The 20202-nt window shown below is 50.3% G+C and overlaps 1 protein-coding gene across 1 annotated transcript; it reads right to left on the bottom strand.

Annotated features, from left to right (window-relative positions):
• Window positions 1–2267: 2267 nt before the first annotated feature.
• On the bottom strand, window positions 2268–20174 carry LOC310853025 (homeobox protein EMX1-like). The gene is made up of 3 exons (XM_083757185.1): window positions 19473–20174; window positions 11381–11565; window positions 2268–2966 (listed from the first exon to the last, which is right to left on the bottom strand). The coding sequence occupies exons 1-3, from the start codon at window positions 19858–19860 to the stop codon at window positions 2799–2801; spliced, it is 741 nt and encodes a 246-aa protein (XP_083613311.1). The 5' UTR covers window positions 19861–20174; the 3' UTR covers window positions 2268–2798.
• Between the last annotated feature and the right edge of the window lie 28 nt (window positions 20175–20202).

Genomic DNA, 20202 nt, shown 5'->3' with positions numbered 1-20202 from the left:
GCCCCCCTCCCACTCTGGGCTTCATTTTCTGACAGCAGAGCCAAGAAAAGCAGTAGTGCCACCTTCTGGCCACCAAAGAACTAATCACGCAGTGCATTTCAGTCCGTTCTGTGTTGCTCAATTAAAACGCAGCTTCCAGTGAAGACAAGGAGGCTGGTGGCGGATGTGCCGAGCGTTCTGGAACAGCCTTCCTCAGTCTGGAGCCCTCCAGGTATTTGGGGCTGCAGCTCCATCAGCCAAAGCCTGCAGAGCCGTGATGGGTAGGGATGCTGGAACGTGGCGCTCTCCGAAACATCTGCAGAGCACCCGGCTGAGGAAGGGTGATCTGGGAGAAGTATGAATATCATCAGAGGCAGCCTTTGCGGCAGGGAGGAAACACAACAAGCTGAAGCAATCAGGAAATAACGATCCAGGGGAATGAAGACGACCCCTTTCCTCCTCTGGCTGCTGCCTCTCTTAACACCACCAGGCGCCATCAGTGCCAGGTTCATTACTGGCACATAAAACCACAACCAACAAGTTCCCTTTTGACGTTTCCATATAAGGATATGGTTCAGGATAGACTACTGCAACTTCCTCTCTTAGACTGGTCTTGAAAGAAGTCTGGGAACTGCCACTGGTTCAAACATGCTGATAGCTGGGTCTAGGTGCTCTCCAGGTGTTCTGGGTTACAACAGTGTGCTGGCTGGGGCTGAAGGAATTGAACAGTAGAGTTGGAAGGTGAGGGTGCTCTAATCCAACCCCCCTGCAATGCAGGAATCTCAGCTCAAGCATCCATGACAGAGGGCCACCCAACCTCTGCTTAGAAACCTCCAAGGAAGGAAAGTCCACCGCCTCCGAAGGGAGCCCACTCCACTGCTGGACTGTCCATTCCACTTGTAATCCAGAACATCTAGAGGGCACATGGTTGGTAAAGGCCAATTTAGAGGGTTGCTTCCAAGCCTAATTCATGGTGCTCATCCGGCCCTTAATAGCCAGGGAGCTGGATATAAGAACAGGAGAAGAGAGAAAAATGGGGGGGGGGCACTCTCCCCACCTTGGATCAAATCTATGCTTCCAGGTGCCATAAGAAAGCTGCAGAGATAGCGCAGGATAGTGCGCACCCCGGAAACGATCTCTTTCAGCTTCTGCCTTCTGGAAGAAGGTACAGGGTTATAAAGACTAGGACTAGCCGCCTGAGAAACAGTTTCTACGCAAATGCAATTCTGGTTCTAAACTCAGCATAAGGAGTCTCTATAGTATGTTGTATTTTAAAATGGGGTTTCAGAGTTTTTAGGGGTTTTTGAATGTCTTATGTAGACTTTTCAATTTCATTGTTCTGTATGGGACAATGACAATAAAGGTATCGTATCGTATGGTATCGAGATTTGTGTCCTATCTAGTCCAGCATCCTGATCTTGCAGTGGCCAACCAGATGTCTAGGGAAACCCAAAGGGGAGAGACCTCCACCTTTGGTCCCCAAAATCTGCAGCTGTCAACTGGCAGTCTACCTTGGGTCTAGTGAGTAGATAATACTAGGCTGAATGAATGGGCCAGCGGCTGAACTGGGGAGAGGCAGTTTGTGCCAATACACCTTCCACAATGGCCCTCGTGCCAAGGCCACCTTCTCCGTAGCCGGTGCTTGGTCAGATAGGAGCTGTGTTGAGCAAGGGCTCAGGGTGTTCAAAGGGGCATTCGGCCAGCAGGCAGCTGAGACGCCCAGTGTGAAGCCGCAGAGCCCTCTAACTGGCCTGCAGCAGCTCTGACTCTCCCAGCTGCTGCACCCTGGTTCTGCCCATCTCAGCCTCTGTGCACCCAGAATAAGGGCACTCCAGAATAAGAGAGGCTTAGAAGCCTCTCTGGATTGGCAAACCAAAAGTCAAACACCAAGAAAGGAGACTGGAGGTCAGCATCAGGAAGAACTTTCTGAGTGCAAGAGCTGTTTGTCAGCTGAACTGGCTCCCTCAGAAGGGGGTGGCTTCTCCTTCCTTGGAGGTTTAGAAACAGAAGTCAGATGGGTCACCTGTCAGGGATTTTTGAGTTGGGATTCTGGCATCACAGATTCTGGCATCAATGACCCTTGGCGCTCTTCCCTTCTATAGGTATGGTATACCCCAGAACCAGAAGTGTTTAATTCCCACCTAGAAAATTATCTCAGGAAATTATCTTTGCCATGCTTTCCTAAAGGCTTGGGAGCACATCTGGGATGTCTGCGAAGCCTCGATTCCACTGGTTCCTGCAAACAGATTCCCCTCCTGCATGGGAGCTGGCTACGATAAGGCGACATGTTTCAAACCCATGTTGTTTTTATTACCGCACAGTAACACACACTACATCTGTTGCTATCTATGACACAGGGGATATGCACACACCAAACGCAGAGACACTGAAGAATAAATTAAAGAGAAAATGGGTTTGCTGCCATTAGAAAAATAATAGTAAACCCAACCGAAGCCCAACAAAGACAGGAGGAGTGTGCAGAGCATGGGTCTTGGTGGACGTGTTTATTTGCTCATATGGCTGACGGGGGACTTCCTTGCTGGAGCAAGCGGCAAAGCCCTTCCTTTTCCTGGAGCCGATACAGCCTCCCACCTCGGCCGTCCTCGGCCATCAAGTGCATTCCCTATCCCCACAGGTGGCCCCATGGGCTGGAGGGAGGAGGGGGCTCCGAGGCGAAGCGCGTTCCCCCACGGAGGACAGCCCATGCGTGGCAGTGGGAGGCTGCCCTGTCCTGGCTCAGTCTCCAGAGTTGGTTCCCCCCCTTCCCACGCGGTCCTGTCTGCGAACTGTCTTGCCAGCAGCCTCCTCCCACCTCCCTCCTAGTCGTTGGACGTGACGTCAATGTCTTCTCCGTTGGATTGCTTGGTGGCGATCCGCCATCGGTTGATGTGGTGGGAGCCTTTCTTCTTCTGGTCCGACTCTGGGCCTTCCTCTTCCAACTTCTGCCTCTTGTATTTGGTCCTCCTGTTCTGGAACCAGACCTTCACCTGCGGGAGACACGAAAGCGGAAGAGGCTGAGGAGCTCAGTTTTCCAAGAAAGAGGCAGAATTATTCACCGTACAGTGACTCCAGTTATACAGTGGTACCTCGGGTTACATACGCTTCAGGTTACAGATGCTTCAGGTTACAGACTCTGCTAACCCAGAAATAGTACCTCAGGTTAAGAACTTTGCTTCAGGATGAGAACAGAAATGCAGCAACAGCGGGAGGCCCCATTAGCTAAAGTGGTGCTTCAGGTTAAGAACAGTTTCAGGTTAAGAACGGACCTCCAGAACGAATTAAGTACTTAACCCGAGGTACCACTGTACACTTATTTGAAACTGAAGTTATCCCCACGCACTGCAGCGAGATGGTGTCTATTATCGGCCACCAGGTATGTCATTGCCAGTCACTGGGAAGATTGAGTTGGGGGCTATGCTCTGAGCACGGCACAGCAAAGTGTGCGCAGTCACCCTTTTGGAGAAACATGGCCTGTTCATGAAGAGTAGCAAGAGGACAAAACAAAATGAACTTTTATTATTATTATTATTATTATTATTTGCAATATGGTATGATTTTATTAAGCATGCAAAGGAGGAATCGCACAATTTGAACCTGCATCCAGCATTCAGAAATCTTTGATTGACATAATGAAATACAGGTGACAATCCTCTCTCTGCTTATACGGCTCTCTAAATACACCAATATATAAGCCCCAAACATTGTTCTCTATTTTTTGTTTGTTGGTAAGAAATGTTTAAATGTGCTCCTAACAGTACTCTTCACCCCATGCCCACTGATCCTGACCACTCTTTTGTTTATTAGATCTTTTCATATTGCTATTCATATTATTATTTAGTGTGTTCTTAAGATTTGTAAGCTACATTGTACAATTTTTCTGAATCTTTGTATTTCTTAAAACTGATAAAACTGCAAGGAAGGAAGGAAGGAAGGAAGGAAGGAAGGAAGGAAGGAAGGAAGGAAGGAAGGAAGAAAGAAAGAAAGAAAGAAAGAAAGAAAGAAAGAAAGATGTGGACATGGAGCCTGGAAATTAAGGCCGGGTGGTCTCAATGCATTTTAGAAGTGTTTCTACTAGTTTATTTAAGTAATTAAAACACTTAACTCCTCACTGCCTCTGAACTTGAGCCCAAGAGACTGGATGGTTGACTGCCTATTTATTCATGCAAAATATTTACTCCAACCTACCCTAGAAAATCAAAGAAGGTAAGAATATTTATGTATTCATTTCATTAAAATTATCCGCTGTCTGGTTGGTGATGGTGGGAACCCAACACCTGAAAGTCGTTTACAATGAGAAGAAAACAATAAAGTTATCAGTTAGAACAGTAAAGGCAACTCTTTAAAACATTCAGAATCTAAAACCAGCAATTGGCTAAAGATGGATTAAACATCTGGTTGGGCTTCTCCAAACAGACATGTTTTTAGTAGGTGCTGAAAAGAGTACAGTGAAGGAGCCTGTGTCATATCAAGAGGCAGGGAGTTCCACAGTGCAGCTGCTGCCATGCTAAAATATGGATTTCTTACAGCTATTGTGTATTGCAAACTAAAACTCCACCCGCACAGATTTTGTGGCATCGAAGAGGCTGTTTCCGCTTGGACAAGGATGGAGGGCGGGTGGCCAGACGGACGGGCAAACAGCTGTCCTCAGAAAGGTTGCAGAGCAACTTGACTTCGGGGAGAAAGCAGCCCCCCAGGTCAGAAGGAAACCTCCCTCAGGGGGCAAAGTGGTCCATTGCGTTGTGGAGGTTGTCAGAGAACACAGAGCAAAGAGACAGCCAGTCAAAATGATGTAACACAGAAATAGGGACACATAAACATATGTCTGATGAAGATGATGATGATGGCTGCTTTAGCTGGGATTCCTGCATGGCAGGGGGTTGGACTAGATGACCCTTGGGATCTCTTCCAATTGTATGATTCTATGCTCTATGTTAGAATAAATGAAAACAGCAGCTCTGCTTTTGCTGTAGAGAACAATCTGAGCACCCTTTGAAAGACAGAACCCTGGGTGCTTCCAGGTGGGATTTTTTGTGTGCATCCCAGCAGCTCATGTATGAAAGCTTAATATGGTGCCATCGTCACTGAAATGCCAGCCTGTACTTTTTGCTACATTTAATCCAGGTTTTCCCATGCTGTGGAAAAAACTGTAAAAACGACCCATTGTACAGCCTCCGTCACTGCTGGTGTAGAAGCTCATTAGCAGAAGAAGACCCAAGTTTTTGTATGGTCAGTTTGTCACATGTGGGGTGGCATTTCTGTGGGTGTTCCCTCTCATGCCCCCACTTCCTTTTGCTCCTCACCTGAGCGCATTCACAGAGTCCCAAGCCAAATTGTTCCCAGCAGCCCAAAGGATGGAAGCTCCTCACTGAACCCACATTTCAGAAGCCAACTCACTTTGCAAGGTCTACACCCAGGACTATCTTGGAGAGTGTCATTGCACTTCCTCTATCAGTCTTTAAAAATAAAGAAATTAACAAGGCATTCTGTGCGTGACAGCTTAATCAAATTCTCATAATTTTGCTGCAGATTGAGATACCTAATATCACTTTGAAGAACATAAGGAAAGCGTGCTGGATCAGGCCAAAGGGGGCCCATCCAGTAGCCAGTCTTATTGCCGCCACAACCAGCTGCACACATCATTCACTCAAATTGCCTAAGAAGGGCTACTGAGTTCATGGCAATGGGGAAATGGGGGACTTCTTGGCCTCAGTCCCTCTCACCAAGGAATTTCCCACACTTCTGCCTGTCCTACAAAGCACAGGTCCAAGTGGTTTTCTGTTTCCCCTGCTGCTTTCCCCCTGGGAAAACCTGCTCTTTAGTACTGAATTGGAGTGAACATCAATCCACGGAAAACCTGATTGTGAGAAAGAGCAGGTTTCCGCAGGGGGAAACAGCAGGACATAAAGAGGTCTGAATGAGCCCTAAGTCCTGATTTGGGTGGAAGCCCTGCACTCAAAACATACTGAAAGGGTGGCCCGGCTGTGCAGGAACTGTACTCTGCACACACTCAGAGAAGTCTTCTTCCAGTGTTTGGGAACTGAGCTTGGGGCTCATGAAGGGGTCCAGGCTGTTGCCCTCACTCTCAGAACCCAAGTGCTCAGCAATGCAGGACTAAAATAATGTCAGACATATAGCAAATCAGTTGGATTTTGTAAGCTGTTTTGATATTTAAAAAGCTTATATGGCAGATATATATTTTTTTAAATATAAATTCATAACACTTCAAATTCCTGTGGTGTCCTTCCTCCAAGTTACTACAAAGTCTGTCTGTCCTCTGCTATCTATAAACATCGGCTTGGATACATATTGGCTCATTTGGGTGGCATGTACTGATCTGTTTGTGCAAACTGAGATGGATGTTTATAGAAAGTGCATTTAAATGGTCTTCATTCCACTGCAGAATAGACTGAGCATTTATCCTTCCAGGCTCAATGTGTAAGTCTCTTAGCGATCCACCAGGTGCATAAAATCCATTCTGCTTCTCTGCATCCTGAGCACATTAACTCAAAGCGCAGATACCAACCATTTCAAAAGACTTTTCTTATCTCACCCTTCCTGGCAGACCAGCCTTTGGCGCGCCTGGTGCACCTTTGAGCAAATTTTCGGAGTGAGTGTGCTTGCAAACTGTGGTGCAGCTTTCAAAGGAACAGGTTTTGCACAATAGCATTAAATTAAATAAAAAGGTGACGTCAAGACAGGAAAGGACACATATGAAGGTATTCTGACAACATGAAATGTTAAGGCTAAGGCACATATACCGGACTGCCAGCTTATGAGCACAGAATTGTAGGCTTGGAATGGACCGAAAGGGTCATCTCTAGTCCAACCCCCTACAAGATAAGCTGACCAAACGTTCTTCTTTTTCTCTTCTTTGCCAGCCCTGAGCAGGCAGCATCCTGACCCAGACAGGGAGTGCAGATGGTCCATCCGTCATTGTATGGAAGGAGATGCCACGGGCATTGCACTGACCCGAGGGATCGTGGTGCCGTTTTCAACAAGAGCCTTCTACAGCCACATAAATTCTCCCTCCTAAAAGTTGTCAGGTTTTCCTCCAAGTTACAGACATGATTACATCCTATTTGGGCTTCCTCAAGTCAAAACAGCCTGCTCATCAGCCTTCAGCAAACCCAACCGCATCTAGAGGAATACATGTCATGTATAACCAGTGATGTTGAAGTGAATTTTGAAGCGACAGAACTCATCCCGAGAGCCCCCTGCAGCCCCACCCACAAGGGGGCTCCGAAAATGCAGGCAGCGTTTCTCCAAGGAGTGGCAGCACATAACGTAATAGCCAACTGAGTAGGTTCAGCATGACTGCTGTCCTCCCCTATTTTCCTCACACAGGTTCAACCTGTAAAACACGCTGAGCTTTAGCCAAAGATCACTGGCTGGCTGGCTGAAACGCAGCATTTAGTAGCTGTGAATTAGAAATGTAAACCATCTTGCAAAGGTTGCCGTTTAAACTGCTAGCATGAAGCGGGAATCCTACCAAATAAAAGGAAAGAAGTACCCAGCCACTGCTAGATGATTTTCCTCATTCCCATGGTCATTTGTGCCAAACAACAGTAAAACTTGCAAGCCTCATTCTCACCTCATGTTGGGTCCACCAACATGACCACCATTTGGAATTTTGAACCGTCTTGTGGGCAACCCTCCTGCTCCTGTTGCTTCTCTCCAACCCCACATTCCACTTTCTCATATTGCTCCCCTTGTTCCGCCCGACTCTCTCAGTCGCTCTGCTTTCTGTCCAGCTGCTCGAGTGTCAATCCGAAAGCACAGAGAGCCGAGAGAGGAAGTGGGAAGGAGCGTCCCTTTTCCAACTTCCTCTTAAGTCTATCTTTCAAGCGTGGCAGGAGTAAGCACATTTGCCACTTTGTGAAAAGTTTGGCACAGATTTGCATCAGCCCCCATTTCTGGCGCAAGGAATTTTTCTCTCATTGACTTTGATGGAAGGGGTGGAATTAAAAAGTGGGCCGCTTCAATCTGCAGATTCGGCACTTTTCCAGGTGCCACAGAATACCCTCACCACATCTGGCAGAACTTGGTATTTTAGTGTGGCAGCACAGACACGTTCGAACTCCCTGCCTATTGATACTAACTGACTGCTGATTCAGGACTTTAAATTGTGCTTTTTGCACAATTTTCCTTTTCTGCGTATCCTGTAATGTTTTACTGTTGCTATGGCCATTGGCTAATGTGAATAAAGTTTTATCTCTCTCTCTCTCCTGCCTATTGATAGCAATCAGGCACCTTCTCCGTGCTCTTTCCAGCATCTGCCAAAAACATTCCTATTTAGACAAGCCTACACAGACGTTTAGAAAGAAAGTATGAGCTTTAATTTGTTTTAGTCTATTCCATTGCTTTCTGTATGTTTTAACTTCCTGCATGCTTCAAATTGCGGTTGTAAAATTGTTAAAAAGGTAAAGGTACCCCATCCCGTATGGGCCAGTCTTGCCAGACTCTAGGGTTGTGTGCTCATCTCACTCTATAGGCCGGGAGCCAGTGCTGTCCGCAGACACTTCCGGGTCACGTGGCCAGCGTGACAAGCTGCATCTGGCAAGCCAGCGCAGCACACGGAACGCTGTTTACCTTCCCGCTGGTAAGCGGTCCCTATTTATCTACTTGCACCCGGGGGTGCTTTCGAACTGCTAGGTTGGCAGGCGCTGGGACCGAACGATGGGAGCGCACCCCGCCGTGGGGATTCGAACCGCCGACCATGCGATCGGCAAGTCCTAGGCGCTGAGGTTTTACCCACAGCGCCACCCGCGTCCCTTGCCGTAAAATTGTTAGTGATGGTTTAATTGTTTTATCCTTTTGCTAAACCGCTTGAAGGTTTTTCTGCAATCAAGAGGTACAGTGGTACCTCGGGTTACATACACTTCAGGTTACAGATGCTTCAGGTTACAGACTCCGCTAACCCAGAAATAGTGCTTCAGGTTAAGAACTTTGCTTCAGGATGAGAACAGAAATTGGGTTCCGGCGGCGCAGCAGCAGCGGGAGGCCCCATTAGCTAAAGTGGTGCTTCAGGTTAAGAATGGTTTCAGGTTAAGAACGGACCTCCAGAACGAATTAAGTACTTAACCCAAGGTACCACTGTATATAAATTTTATGAAATAAATGCATAAATGAAAATAGCTGCCATTGCATCTCCAAGCGCCCTGCCCTCGTCTCCACGAGAGCATATAAGACATGGTGTAACGCAGCACCTTCTCACCAGAACACACCACTGCCCCAGAAGACCACAACTAGGGCCACATGGGGAGGAAAGGCGCTTTGCACAAACAGCTTGACTCTCCAGAACCCCCAGAGGTGCATCGCTAACAAAAAGAGCTCCCTTGCTTTGGGAATCCAGCAGTGCTCAACCAAATCTGGGCAGGAAGCCCACAGTCAGCGCATAGCTAGCATGGCCAGGAGCCACTGATAGCCTTCATCAACTAGAACAGGGGCTCCCAAACTGTGGTCCGTGGACCCCTGAGGTTCTGCAGGGTTCCTTCAGTCGGCCCCTGCATGTCTGTGGATTTGTGGCTGAAGCCGGGAGACGACTCGCCCATCACCAGCGCCCTGTTGGTTTGGAACTGTGTCTTGTTATGGCTTCTTTTGCTCATTATATTGTATTCAGTGGAATTCAAACTGCAGTGCAAAATATAACAAACAGAAGAAGCAATACAAATCACAGAGCATCTAGCCCAGCATATTGCAATTGTTAAAGGGGCAGAAAAATCATTCAGTGGCCCATCCAGACTCGCAGAGATCTTTAAGTGACCGGGGGGGGGGGGAGGGGGGAGTTTGGGAACCACTGACATAGCAGGTTGTTGGGTCACAAATGGTTGTGTGCGCAGTAGGCCAAAGTTCTTAGAATTAAAATATGGATTCCAATAATTGATTTTTTTAAAAAAAAAGAGAAAAGAAATCCCACAGCTCCAAGACAAAGAGGCACTTTGCACAGTTCCTAGAAATAATGGAAATAGTGTATGATCTTTGTGCAAGATTTTTTTTTTAAAAAACGACACTTTCTCTTGCATTTCCTCTTCATGGGCCTGCAAGTCTGAAGAATATTGTTCCCGTTTTGCAGGGAAGGAACCAAGGCTGGAAGCGAGTTGGTGAGCCCGGGGCTCAGAGGGGGCTCAAGACCCCTCCCTGTGCATATTCCACATGCTCCGGGCTGGATTCCACTGTCAAACAAAGCCACAGCAGCCGCAGCAGCAGCAGCAGCAGCAGGAGTAAGGGGCTCCAGCAGGGTGTCCGCGTACAAGAGGCCAGGCATTCGCCCTCTGGGACACGACAAGGGAACTGTTTGAAAGAGGAGACAAGGAGGGGGCTGCCAGTACAAAGCACATGCGCCACCAGCCACGTGCGCAGAACCCGCGTCCAAAGAGAATCCCAGAGATGCTGCACTGCAGGAACAGCCTTCGCTCACCAAGCTCCAGGTGACACAAATTACAAGCTGGAAGGTATGCAGAGGAGCGGGGCCAGGGAATTGGGCGGGGGGGCCCTCGGGTCCCTTCCAACTCCACAAGTCTATGGTTTGATGACACGTGTGCACACACAAGTGGAAAGCCAGTGCAGCCAGAAAGTGAAGTCTGGGTCCAGTGGGGTCCCTGCGGCAACCATGTTGGACAGAGGCCAAACGTCTTCTTCCTAACTCACTAAGAGGTGATGCAGGCAGCACCAACACACTGGAACTCACTGCACTGTTTTCGTTACCTGCTTAAAACATTTTTGTTAGGCAATCCTACCCAGATGTCGATGCAGGTTTTAATCTGCTTTTAGCTTATTGCTGATATTATCTTTCGAGCTGCTTTTACTGATAATTTTATTGCTTTGTTCTCTTTGTAAACTGCTTTGATGTTTTTTTAAACAATCAAGCAGTGCATAAGTATTATGAAAGAAAGAAATACATATATACATATATACATATACATACATACATATATATATCCCGTTGCACCCAACATTTCTATGGTAATGGGAATCCCGACCACTGCCATCCTGATGGGAACAGCTGTTTGAGGGAGGCAAAATGTTGCAAGCAGGTGGTTACTTAGAGCCCTTTGCTTCCTAAAACCAGCAGCATTTTACCTCCTGGCCTCCGAGACTTCATTGTCTGAAGACATTAGGAGGAGAGCCAAGTTCTGCAAGGGAGCCTTGGGGCAGGACTGGCCCTCTAATATGTGAGAGAAGCAATGTAGAAAATGGGACCCCCAAATATTATTGCAAAGAAAAAGTTTTAAACAAAAAATACTAGTCAGCCATATTGTAGATTTTCATTCCTTAAGTCACAGGGAGGTTTTTAAAATACTGATGAAATCCTAAGCACTTTTAGAGAGAGGGGGGCACAGGCCCCATTCTTGCAGAAATCCTCTTCTCCCCCAGGAGGCTATGTGGGATGCCTGGCACTCACCTGGGTCTCTGAGAGGCTGAGGCTGCTGGCCAGCTGCTTACGTTCTGCCCCCACCACATAGTGGTTCTTCTCAAAGGCCCGCTCCAGTCGCAGGAGCTGCGAGGGCGAGAAGGCCGTGCGGATCCTCTTGGGCTTCCTGGCAAAGGGGCCGTGTAAGAGCAGGCTCTCCTGGGACACTTCGCCGCCTGAGGAGAGAAGGCTGGGTATTAGGGTCCACTCCACAGTGTCAAAAGCCATCTCCCACCTCCTGCCTCCACCAGGCAAGAGCTCAGCTGTGCAAGGAGCCAAGCCACCAACAGATGCAAAGAACGAACGAGGAAGGCCAAGGGGATGAGAGGTCACTGGATGGGCCAGGACACCCGATCCCAGATACTTTCACTCCTGCCCCAAGAATAAGCACTGGCATGTGTAGTCCTCTAGCGGAAGAAATTGGAGAGAGCACTGCTTGGCGGGACCAGGCCTGCGTGAGCTGCCTTTGCGGCCTCGTCAACTCCAATTTCCTCCTTGTTTTATTTCCAGAAAGGAAGCTGCTCTAACTCAATTGCAAAAGCAATTGTTCTCTGAGTGGGGCTTGAATGAGGCAGGCTGTGGTCTTAGAGTTGCACCTGCATAGCCTCTGCAGGGAGTTCTGCAACAGAAACCTTTTAGGAGAGACAAAACAGCTTGGGTCATCATCACTTTGCGGGTCAATGGGGGTGCACACACAGACCTGCTTTTGGCCTACTTTTTGAACAAAGCAATTAGCTCACCAGAACCTGAGAAGGTGCTCTTCCCTAAGTCAGCATTCAGAGATGGGCTTCTTTGCAACTGGAGTGGAAAAAAAGCTATTGCAAAGCCCAGATCTGGTTAAATGTTTATTATTCATTTCAAATGTTTGTTGATTGCCCGTGGTCAACAGATTCCAGAGCAAGGTACAAAAGTGTAAATAAAATTAATTCATGTAACAAAAATAATTCATGCTACTAATGATCAAATAAGCAGAAGAAAATACAAGAAAACAAAATATAAGAGAAAACAAAAAAGGCAGGGCGGGACCCAGTTCCAACGCCCAGGTCTTCAGCCAGTGGGAAAACCAGGGAGCCCAGATGCACAGCCCAGTGGCTGGGGGGGCTACTGGGAGGGCCATTTGTGTGCAGGCATGAAATATAACCTCGCCACACGCACCCTCCAAAAATGCACACATGCGAAAGCAAGGCTCAGTTGCAGAGTCCCAGTTACAAATTACTTTTTAAAGCGGTTGACGGAAAAGCTGGAAAATACCCTCCCGTACCTAAGGTAAAATAGAGGACAAAAGAGAGAGCAAATATCCACAGGGTTGATTCTGCTCTGCTTGAAAGGAATAACCTGGATCTAAAGACTATTATTTGTTGGTTCAGGTTTAGGTGAGCGGTTCATGTGCCCCCCCCCCACTCCTGCAAGTTGCATGTGGAAGAATGAGGCGCTGCATCATTCTTCCCAGCTAAGAGATCTATATGCCACGAGAGTCGTCACAGGGCTCTCTCAAGCCAAAGACTTTCACTTGCCTGCTTTGTCTACTTGCTCAGAGTGGCTTGGGAGAGAGAGGTGGCATTTCCCTGCCCTTGGTGTATACATTTTTTTAAAAAAATTTAAATTTAGATTTCAGTTTTTATTAATTTCAATTGTGTGAATCCCTATGAAATACACACATTTAGTTGTTTTTACTTTCATTATTTGTAAACTGATCACTATTATTTATCCAGCATAAATTAATAGGGTCTGAACATATTCAGCTTTGGCTGGAGCCTTCCCTTTTGTTTTAAACATCTTTTTATTGTTGTGTTTTAATGTTGTAACCTGCCCTGGGACCTTGGGGTGAAGCGTGTGTGATTAATAAATATTAATGATAATAATAAACCACAAACAGGCAGCTACCGGGTTTCTATGTGACCCAGGGGCCTTTCTGTGTCTCCGTTCAAAATAAAATCTCATGCCATTAATCTCCAGAAATAAAAGGGAGAGAGCAGCCCCTGCCTTCCTTTGGGGGCTCCTTCTGCCCAGAGTGGCTCCCCATTCCCTGAAATTGTCTGGGTGCCACAAAAATTCCATTAAGCACAGAAAATCTGTGGCTGCTCAGGACAGGCTCTTCGCAACGCTGCCGGCCATTTTTACACTTCATAAACCTCTTTGCTTTCTTTAGAAAATGGGTTGATCAGTTTTATTAATAAAGAGGGGGGAAATTAAATACTAAATGAATAATAGAGAAATGACCTGATGCACTCCAGAACAATAAATTCCAAATACACAAATTATGCTCTAGCACCATATACTAGAATTCCAGCCAAACTTCCCATCAGGAATTTGAGTGAATTCATTGGGGAGAAAATGGTTTGCTTTAGGAAACTAAAAAGGAGGGTTCTGCCGCTTTCGCCCAGGGAACCCTCAAATGTCCTCACAGCAGACAAACAAACCTAGAAGCCTTCCTTTCTGAAGGACACTTTGCCGACACTGAGATCCAGGCTCCTATTGTGCAAACAGGGACCACCATCCCAAGTGGTTAATTTAAAGGGGAGAAAAAACATGTTTTGAGAAATGCTGGTTGCTGTGTGTCTGGGAATACACTGGGCTGGGCTGGGAGGGGGAAGGACTCGAGTTTTTCTTCTGAAAGTGCATTTGTTTTGGGAGCAACTTAAAATAGGCTTAGTGCTAGAACATCTTGGCTGAATAAGCAGTTCAAGTGCTGCTCAATTAGAGTTTGTCCACTGGGAAGCTTTCCTCTACAGGCCCCGGGGATGGCGGGAGAAGATAAAGACCCCTCTCCTCTTTGCAATGGTCCCTGTTCAGCTTGGTGGGGCTGGCAGAGGGGGAATTCACCCTAGAGCCTGCCAAGTATTGTTTTAATGGGTGTCCTGCCCCCAATACACCCTAGAGATTAAGAGATCATCTCATCAACAGAGCATAGTGTAATGATGACAATCTATCGTGATTTTATGTTGTGAACCACCCTGAGATCTATGGATGAATGGCGGTATACGAATTTAACACATAGGTAAAAATAAATAAACCAGGTTATCATAATTCTTGCTATTTTTTTCCTAAACTTAAACCTGACGAGCGGCATACTAGCAAAAACACTTCATTTTCAGATTTCCAAGCCTGGATTTTCTACCTCCAAAAAGTCCCTTCTATGGATTCATTTATTCTTAGTCACTTATTAAATTCAAAACCTCTCACTCTAAGTCTCTGAATAGCAGGCAGTGAAAAAGAAAATAAAAACAGGAAGAAAACACCATTAAGTCAATTATAAAACCCAACATTTCACATGGCACGAACTCAGGCTTGATTTATTCAGTTTAATAGTATTAATAATTGGTAATAGTAATGGTAATAGTAATAATAGTAATAGTAATAGCAGCAAGAATTAAATTTCTATACCACCCTTCATTCAAATATCCACTGGGCAGTTTGCAACATAAAAAATGCATCTTAAAATCTCCCTGAAATAAAATAATCTCATCTGGCTTTCCTAAATACCACAACCCTGGTGTGATACCGCAGAAAAAGTTGAAGATCTTACAGGCACCTGCTGCACTTCTGACAGGGATGGTGGTTGTGGTGGTCAGTCCAAGACACACACACACACACACACCCCGAAAGACCCCAGGACACTAGGTGGGATTCGTTTGGGGAAAGGCCGCTTTTAGGAAACGGTTGCAGGATGGCGAAGTCAGCCTGGCAATGCCCACTGCTTTGCCAGCCACTGATGCCCTTGCCTCTCGCAGGGAAGACTGGCTTTCACCGCCAGAGCAAACAAGAGTGTAGATTGCACCAGCCCTGGCAGGAGAGACTCCAGGCCTGTTTCAGGAGGGAAGTTTTGTGCTGATCAATGAAGTGAAAGAGAAACCACCAGCTCCATCATCATTTCACATCCATTGCCTTGCGCATCGATCCCATGCCAAAGCTAAGCCACAGATGACAGTTAAAGCATCCACTTAACTCCCAAGTTAGTAAAAGCAAGGAGACTGAAACGGGCTTAATTTCTGCAGGATAGTTAGTTAACAGGGATGATGATAATTTGCAACACAGCAACAACGCACGACAGAAGGGGGGGCGGTGTCTCTGCCCAGAAAGCATAAAAAAATAACAATGGTGATGAAGGCCAATATGTCGTACACAGGTCTTTCTGGAATTTTAAAGAGAGAGACCCAAGTGCCATACTCGATAGCAGGGGGGGGGGGGGGAGCCAACAGCATAACGATCAATTTAATCACTGGCGACTGGCTGCTCGCGAAGGAAAAGCCAGCATTTGCTGCAAGTGCAATTTGGATGAAGGCAGAGAGGAAGGGGGGCAGTTGGGGGGGGGGTTAAGGGCTGCCCAGTGAGGGGGGGTTGACCTCCTCCCAGGACCAGAGTCCCTTTGCCAGCATGTGCTGAAACAACTGGGGTCCTCAGACCTGCAACGTGGGGTCTTAATTTTGGGACCAGGAGTGGGGGGGGGGGTAGAGGAGGAAGAACACACCTGCCAGGCTGAGAGGAATGGAGGGGGGAAGCCAACGCCCCCTGCCCCCCCCCACGTTTTAAGATTCCCATAAGGCTTCCTCAAGGGAAAAATATCACTGGTAAGACCTTCCTAGTTTTATAGGGCTCAACAGGTGCTTGGCAGAAGGGGGGGGGGGCAAAGACACACAGGAAGAAGCAGTTCCCTGCAGATGAATGTGGATGCCTGGTTTAATCTGCTTTTAGTCTACTGCTGATTTTATCTTTTAAAGAGTTGTTTCTACTGATAATTTCATTGTTGTATCCTCTTTGTAAACCGCTTCGAGGGTTTTCTCCCTGTCAAGCAGCGTGTAAATTTTATGAAACAAACACACTGAAATGTCGGTCCAGCGCCGCGGGGCTGCTTCGCGAAGGCGGCTCTCTCTCCTTCTGGCCGGTGACGGAGGCACTTTCGGTGCCCTCGTTCCCCGGGTCTACCCGGTCCAAATAGGAGCCGGACGGACCCATCAGACCTCAGCATCCAGGAGCCGCTACGGCTTCCAGGGAGCTCAGAGCCCCGTCCATGTCTGCTGGAGGCCTGGCCGGCCAGGGGCTCCGGGCTTCCAAGGGACCGGAGGCCCCGCGCGGATCCCCACCAGCCAAATTCGCCCCGGACCAGAAGCGTGTCTGGCCGGCGGCAACTTCGCGAACCGAGCAATGCTTTTGCGGGGCTGGCGAGAGAACGCAACCCCGCCGCGGCGGCGCTCTTTCCAGTCGCGATCCTGATGGATTTGCGCCCTCCGAAGCACAGGAGCGCGTCCAGGAAAAACCGTTGGCCCCGCTGCAGCCTCGTTCCCTGGCTGGCGAGCGAGGGGGCGCCGCGGGGGCTTAATCCCCTCCTGGGCGCGGAACAAAGACCCTTTGATGGGCCGCTCTCCTTTCACGCGCCGGCCGGGGATGGGAGCGAGACGCGGGCTGGATTTGCATTTCCAAGATGGTAATGAGAGTCGGCTTGAGGAAGGACCCGTCGGGGGGCGGGCACGGGCTGCTCTTCCCGTCCCGGGCGGGCCAGAGCCAAAGCCTCACGCTCTCCGTCCAAGGAAGGGCCGTGGGCGGGGAGGGGCGACTCACGGCACCAGAGAGCCGTCCAGGCGAAGCCAAGAGAAGGCGGACGCGCCGTCGAGGCAGAAGCTGCGCAAGCGCCTGGTCCGCGCGAGGCAGGATCGCTGCTCCAAGAGGGACGAGCAACCTTTTTCTGCACCCACCTCCTCCTTTGCTGCATAAGAATGCTGAGCCCTGCCCTTCTGCGTCGGAGCTTGTCTGTGTCCCGCGAAACCTGCCCAGATTTGGGGCCAGATCGACCCCCCTCCCATTCCGGTCCCAGAGAGGCCTGCGCTACCATCTTCGCCTTTCCGCGTTCCGCGCAGGATTCGGGTCGGGCGCCCCTTTCTTTATTAGAAGCAAGGATTTGCAGAATCGTTTTTTTCTGCGCGGACGGGATGACTCCGGAGTCACGACGCGGAGGTCCCACGTTTTCCTGCCTCGATATTTAAAGGATACAAAATAAAGCTACGGCTCCCGCCCCTTTGCGGGGAACCTGAGATGGAACCGCGGCTTTCGTGAAAGGGCATTTCCCTGGCAGAAAAGCCCCGCGCTGCTCGCCTTTAGGCAGATCCTTCGTTTCCGATATTTCTTCCTCTTTCCACCTCCTCCCTCCCCCCACAAAAAAATTAAAAACGGGGGACACAATCCCGTCACAATTCTGCACTTTCGAATCTCGTCTATTTCTTTAGGAGATTTCAGCGCCTGTTTAAAACGAGATAAGCTTAAAAGGACTTAATTTATCGCCCCGCGACTCAAAAATCGGCGCCCCTTGATTTCAGGATCGCGGTTGTGAGGCGAAATACAAAACATCTCGCAATTAAATTGCGCCGACGGCGGAGATTTCGGTGCCGAACATTTCGCCTTCGTCAAATTTCGAACTGGCGACGGCGGGGCTCCAGGTTTCAACTGGGACCGCCAAGAAAATTCCCAACTGGCTTGTGGGTTTCAGAAAAGGTTCCGGGGCAAACGGATTGTTTCCCCTTTGTTATTCTTTCCACCTTAACCAGGTAAAATTCCCCCCTCGCACACCCAGCCACCTCGCCACCCATGAGAGGGTCCTCCAGCCCTGGGAGCGGGAAATCCAGGCGGGTGGTGGCCCGGGGAGGTGGGTGGGTCCCCCAGACAGTCCGCAAGATTAAAGGGTCTAGTTCCCCTCGCTTACCTGGAGGAAGGGTTCCCCCAACCCAGGAAAGAAGAAAATATAATCGTATTATAGAGAAACAAAATAATTGAGAATTCTGCCATTCTCAGGGCGGGTCAAGAAATGATTTCGGCGTCTTTATAATTGATTAACAGCCAGATCCAGAACTCCCTGGAGAAAGGAGGGGAAAGTGCGATTTTCAGAGCAATTTATTTCCGAGAGAAAGTACGTGGAATAGGACCCCCCCATCCGAAACCTCACGCAACTCATGCACACCCCGTTCCGACACCTTTCGCCGTTTCCTTGCATTTACCGTAATTGTGTTTGACGGAATATTTGGAGTACTGAGAACTGCCCCATCCAGGCAAAGGGCGCAGTGGTGGGGGGCAGGGGCGGCATCTCCCACTCCCCCCCCCTGTTCGTATTGCCTCTGCCCCCCTAGAAAGAAGCGGGGAGACGCGGAGCAGATTGCAGCCGCGCCCGAGGCAGAGAACGGGGCTCGGCCGCGGAGGAAGCGCCGCCGACCCCGCGCCCCGTCGGCAAATGTCTGAAAGGGGGGCGGGATGAATGGCCGGGGCTTCAATTTACTTTCGTTTATAGGAGGAAAAAATCCTTCTTAAAACCAAGACGCGAAAGACCCTGAGCTTCGAAGCATCTCTGGAACTTCCACGCCGCCTTGCCGGGCAGAGGCGGAAGGTTCAGGGCCACGTCCGACGGAGGACCCTTCCGGGCTGGACTGGCAGCCAGAGGCCCATCGAGGGAAGCCCGAGGCGGCTGCGGAAGAACGGCGAGCCCACGGGGAGAAAGCTGGGGACTTTCTGGGTAAACGGGCCGCCGGCAGCAGCAGCAGCGTCCGCGGGAACGCCGGCCTTGCCTGGCTGGCCTCTGGGCCACAAGGGGCCTGGCTGGTCTCAGCCCCCTTGGGTGCTGCTGTGCCCCACAGTGAGGCCCTTCTGCTGTCTCGCCCCCCCCACCCGCGGGTCAGTCTTGCCTTCCCATTAAGCAGCGGCCATCCTTGTCCGGAGAGCTGGACTTGGGGACACGGCTGACCCTGGAAACCGGCCCGTGACTTGGGGAGGGGGGCTTAGCCGTGGCAGAATCCTCGCCAGCACGGCCGAAGACCTATGGGAGCAGGAGCGCCTGCTTGGTTGACCGATCCGGAGTCAAACCCATTAGCCAGTTTGGCTCAGGGACGTCTACACGGGCTGGCAGCAGCGGCTCCCCAGCGTTTCACACTCGGGTTTGGGATTCTCCCAGCCATACCTGGAGACGCCATTGGGTCAGAGTCGGTGGGCGGGGGTCGGAGGGCTCCTGCCCAGCGCCCAACACGCCCGAACCAGCCTCCCCCAGACCTAGGCCTCTCCTTCGGCGCCCCCCTTTCTTCCTCCTCCGCCTCCCCCCACCGGCCCTTACCTTGGAAGCGATGCCCGAAGAAGCGGTTGCGCAGCACCCAGGGGTAGAAGTTGAGCGGGTCGCGGGGCTGGGCGCCGAAGAAGGGGTGCGGCGAGGGCGGGAGGTGCGAGGCGGCCAGCTGGGGCGGGTGGACAGCCAGGGCGGGCGGGTGGCTCACGGCCTCGGGGAAGAGCAGCTCCGGGCTGCTGTAGAGAGAGCGCCCGGCGGCGGCTGCCGAGCCCTGGAAGCCGTGCGCGAAGGCCTCGACGGCGGCGCTGGCCGGGTAGCCGAGGGAAGCGGCGGCGGCGGCCGGCCGGAGGGGCTCTTCGCCCAGCGCGTGGCTGTCCTTGCCCACCAGGGACTCGATGGTGAAGCAGCGCTTGGCCGCCGTCGCCCCCGGCTGGAACATGGCGCCCGACGGGGCGAGCGCGAGCGCGCGTGTGCACGGGGCGCCTCGGGCGCGGGTGCAGGAGGGCGCCACGACGGTCGCGCCGGGCGGACGGGCGGATCCAGCGGTGGCGGCGGCGGCGACGGTGGCAGCAGCAGCAGCCGGCGGGGGAGCCTCCCGACGGCCCGGCTGCCAGCGAGAGCCAGGCGGGCTGGGCCAGGCGGGGCGGCTCCGGGGAGAAGGAGGAGGCAGCGGCGGCACGGACACTCGCGCCCGTCCCCACGACGCGCACTCACCCCCGCCGCTCCCTCCGCCCGCCCCATCCACCCGGTGCGCAGTGGGCGCGCTCCTGGGCGAGCCGTC

This window comes from Podarcis gaigeae (genome assembly GCF_964106915.1).
Source record: "Podarcis gaigeae genome assembly, chromosome: 9".
Lineage (NCBI taxonomy): Eukaryota > Metazoa > Chordata > Lepidosauria > Squamata > Lacertidae > Podarcis > Podarcis gaigeae.
Note: the sequence above shows the minus strand (reverse complement) of the source record. Positions and strands in the feature narration are given on the sequence as shown.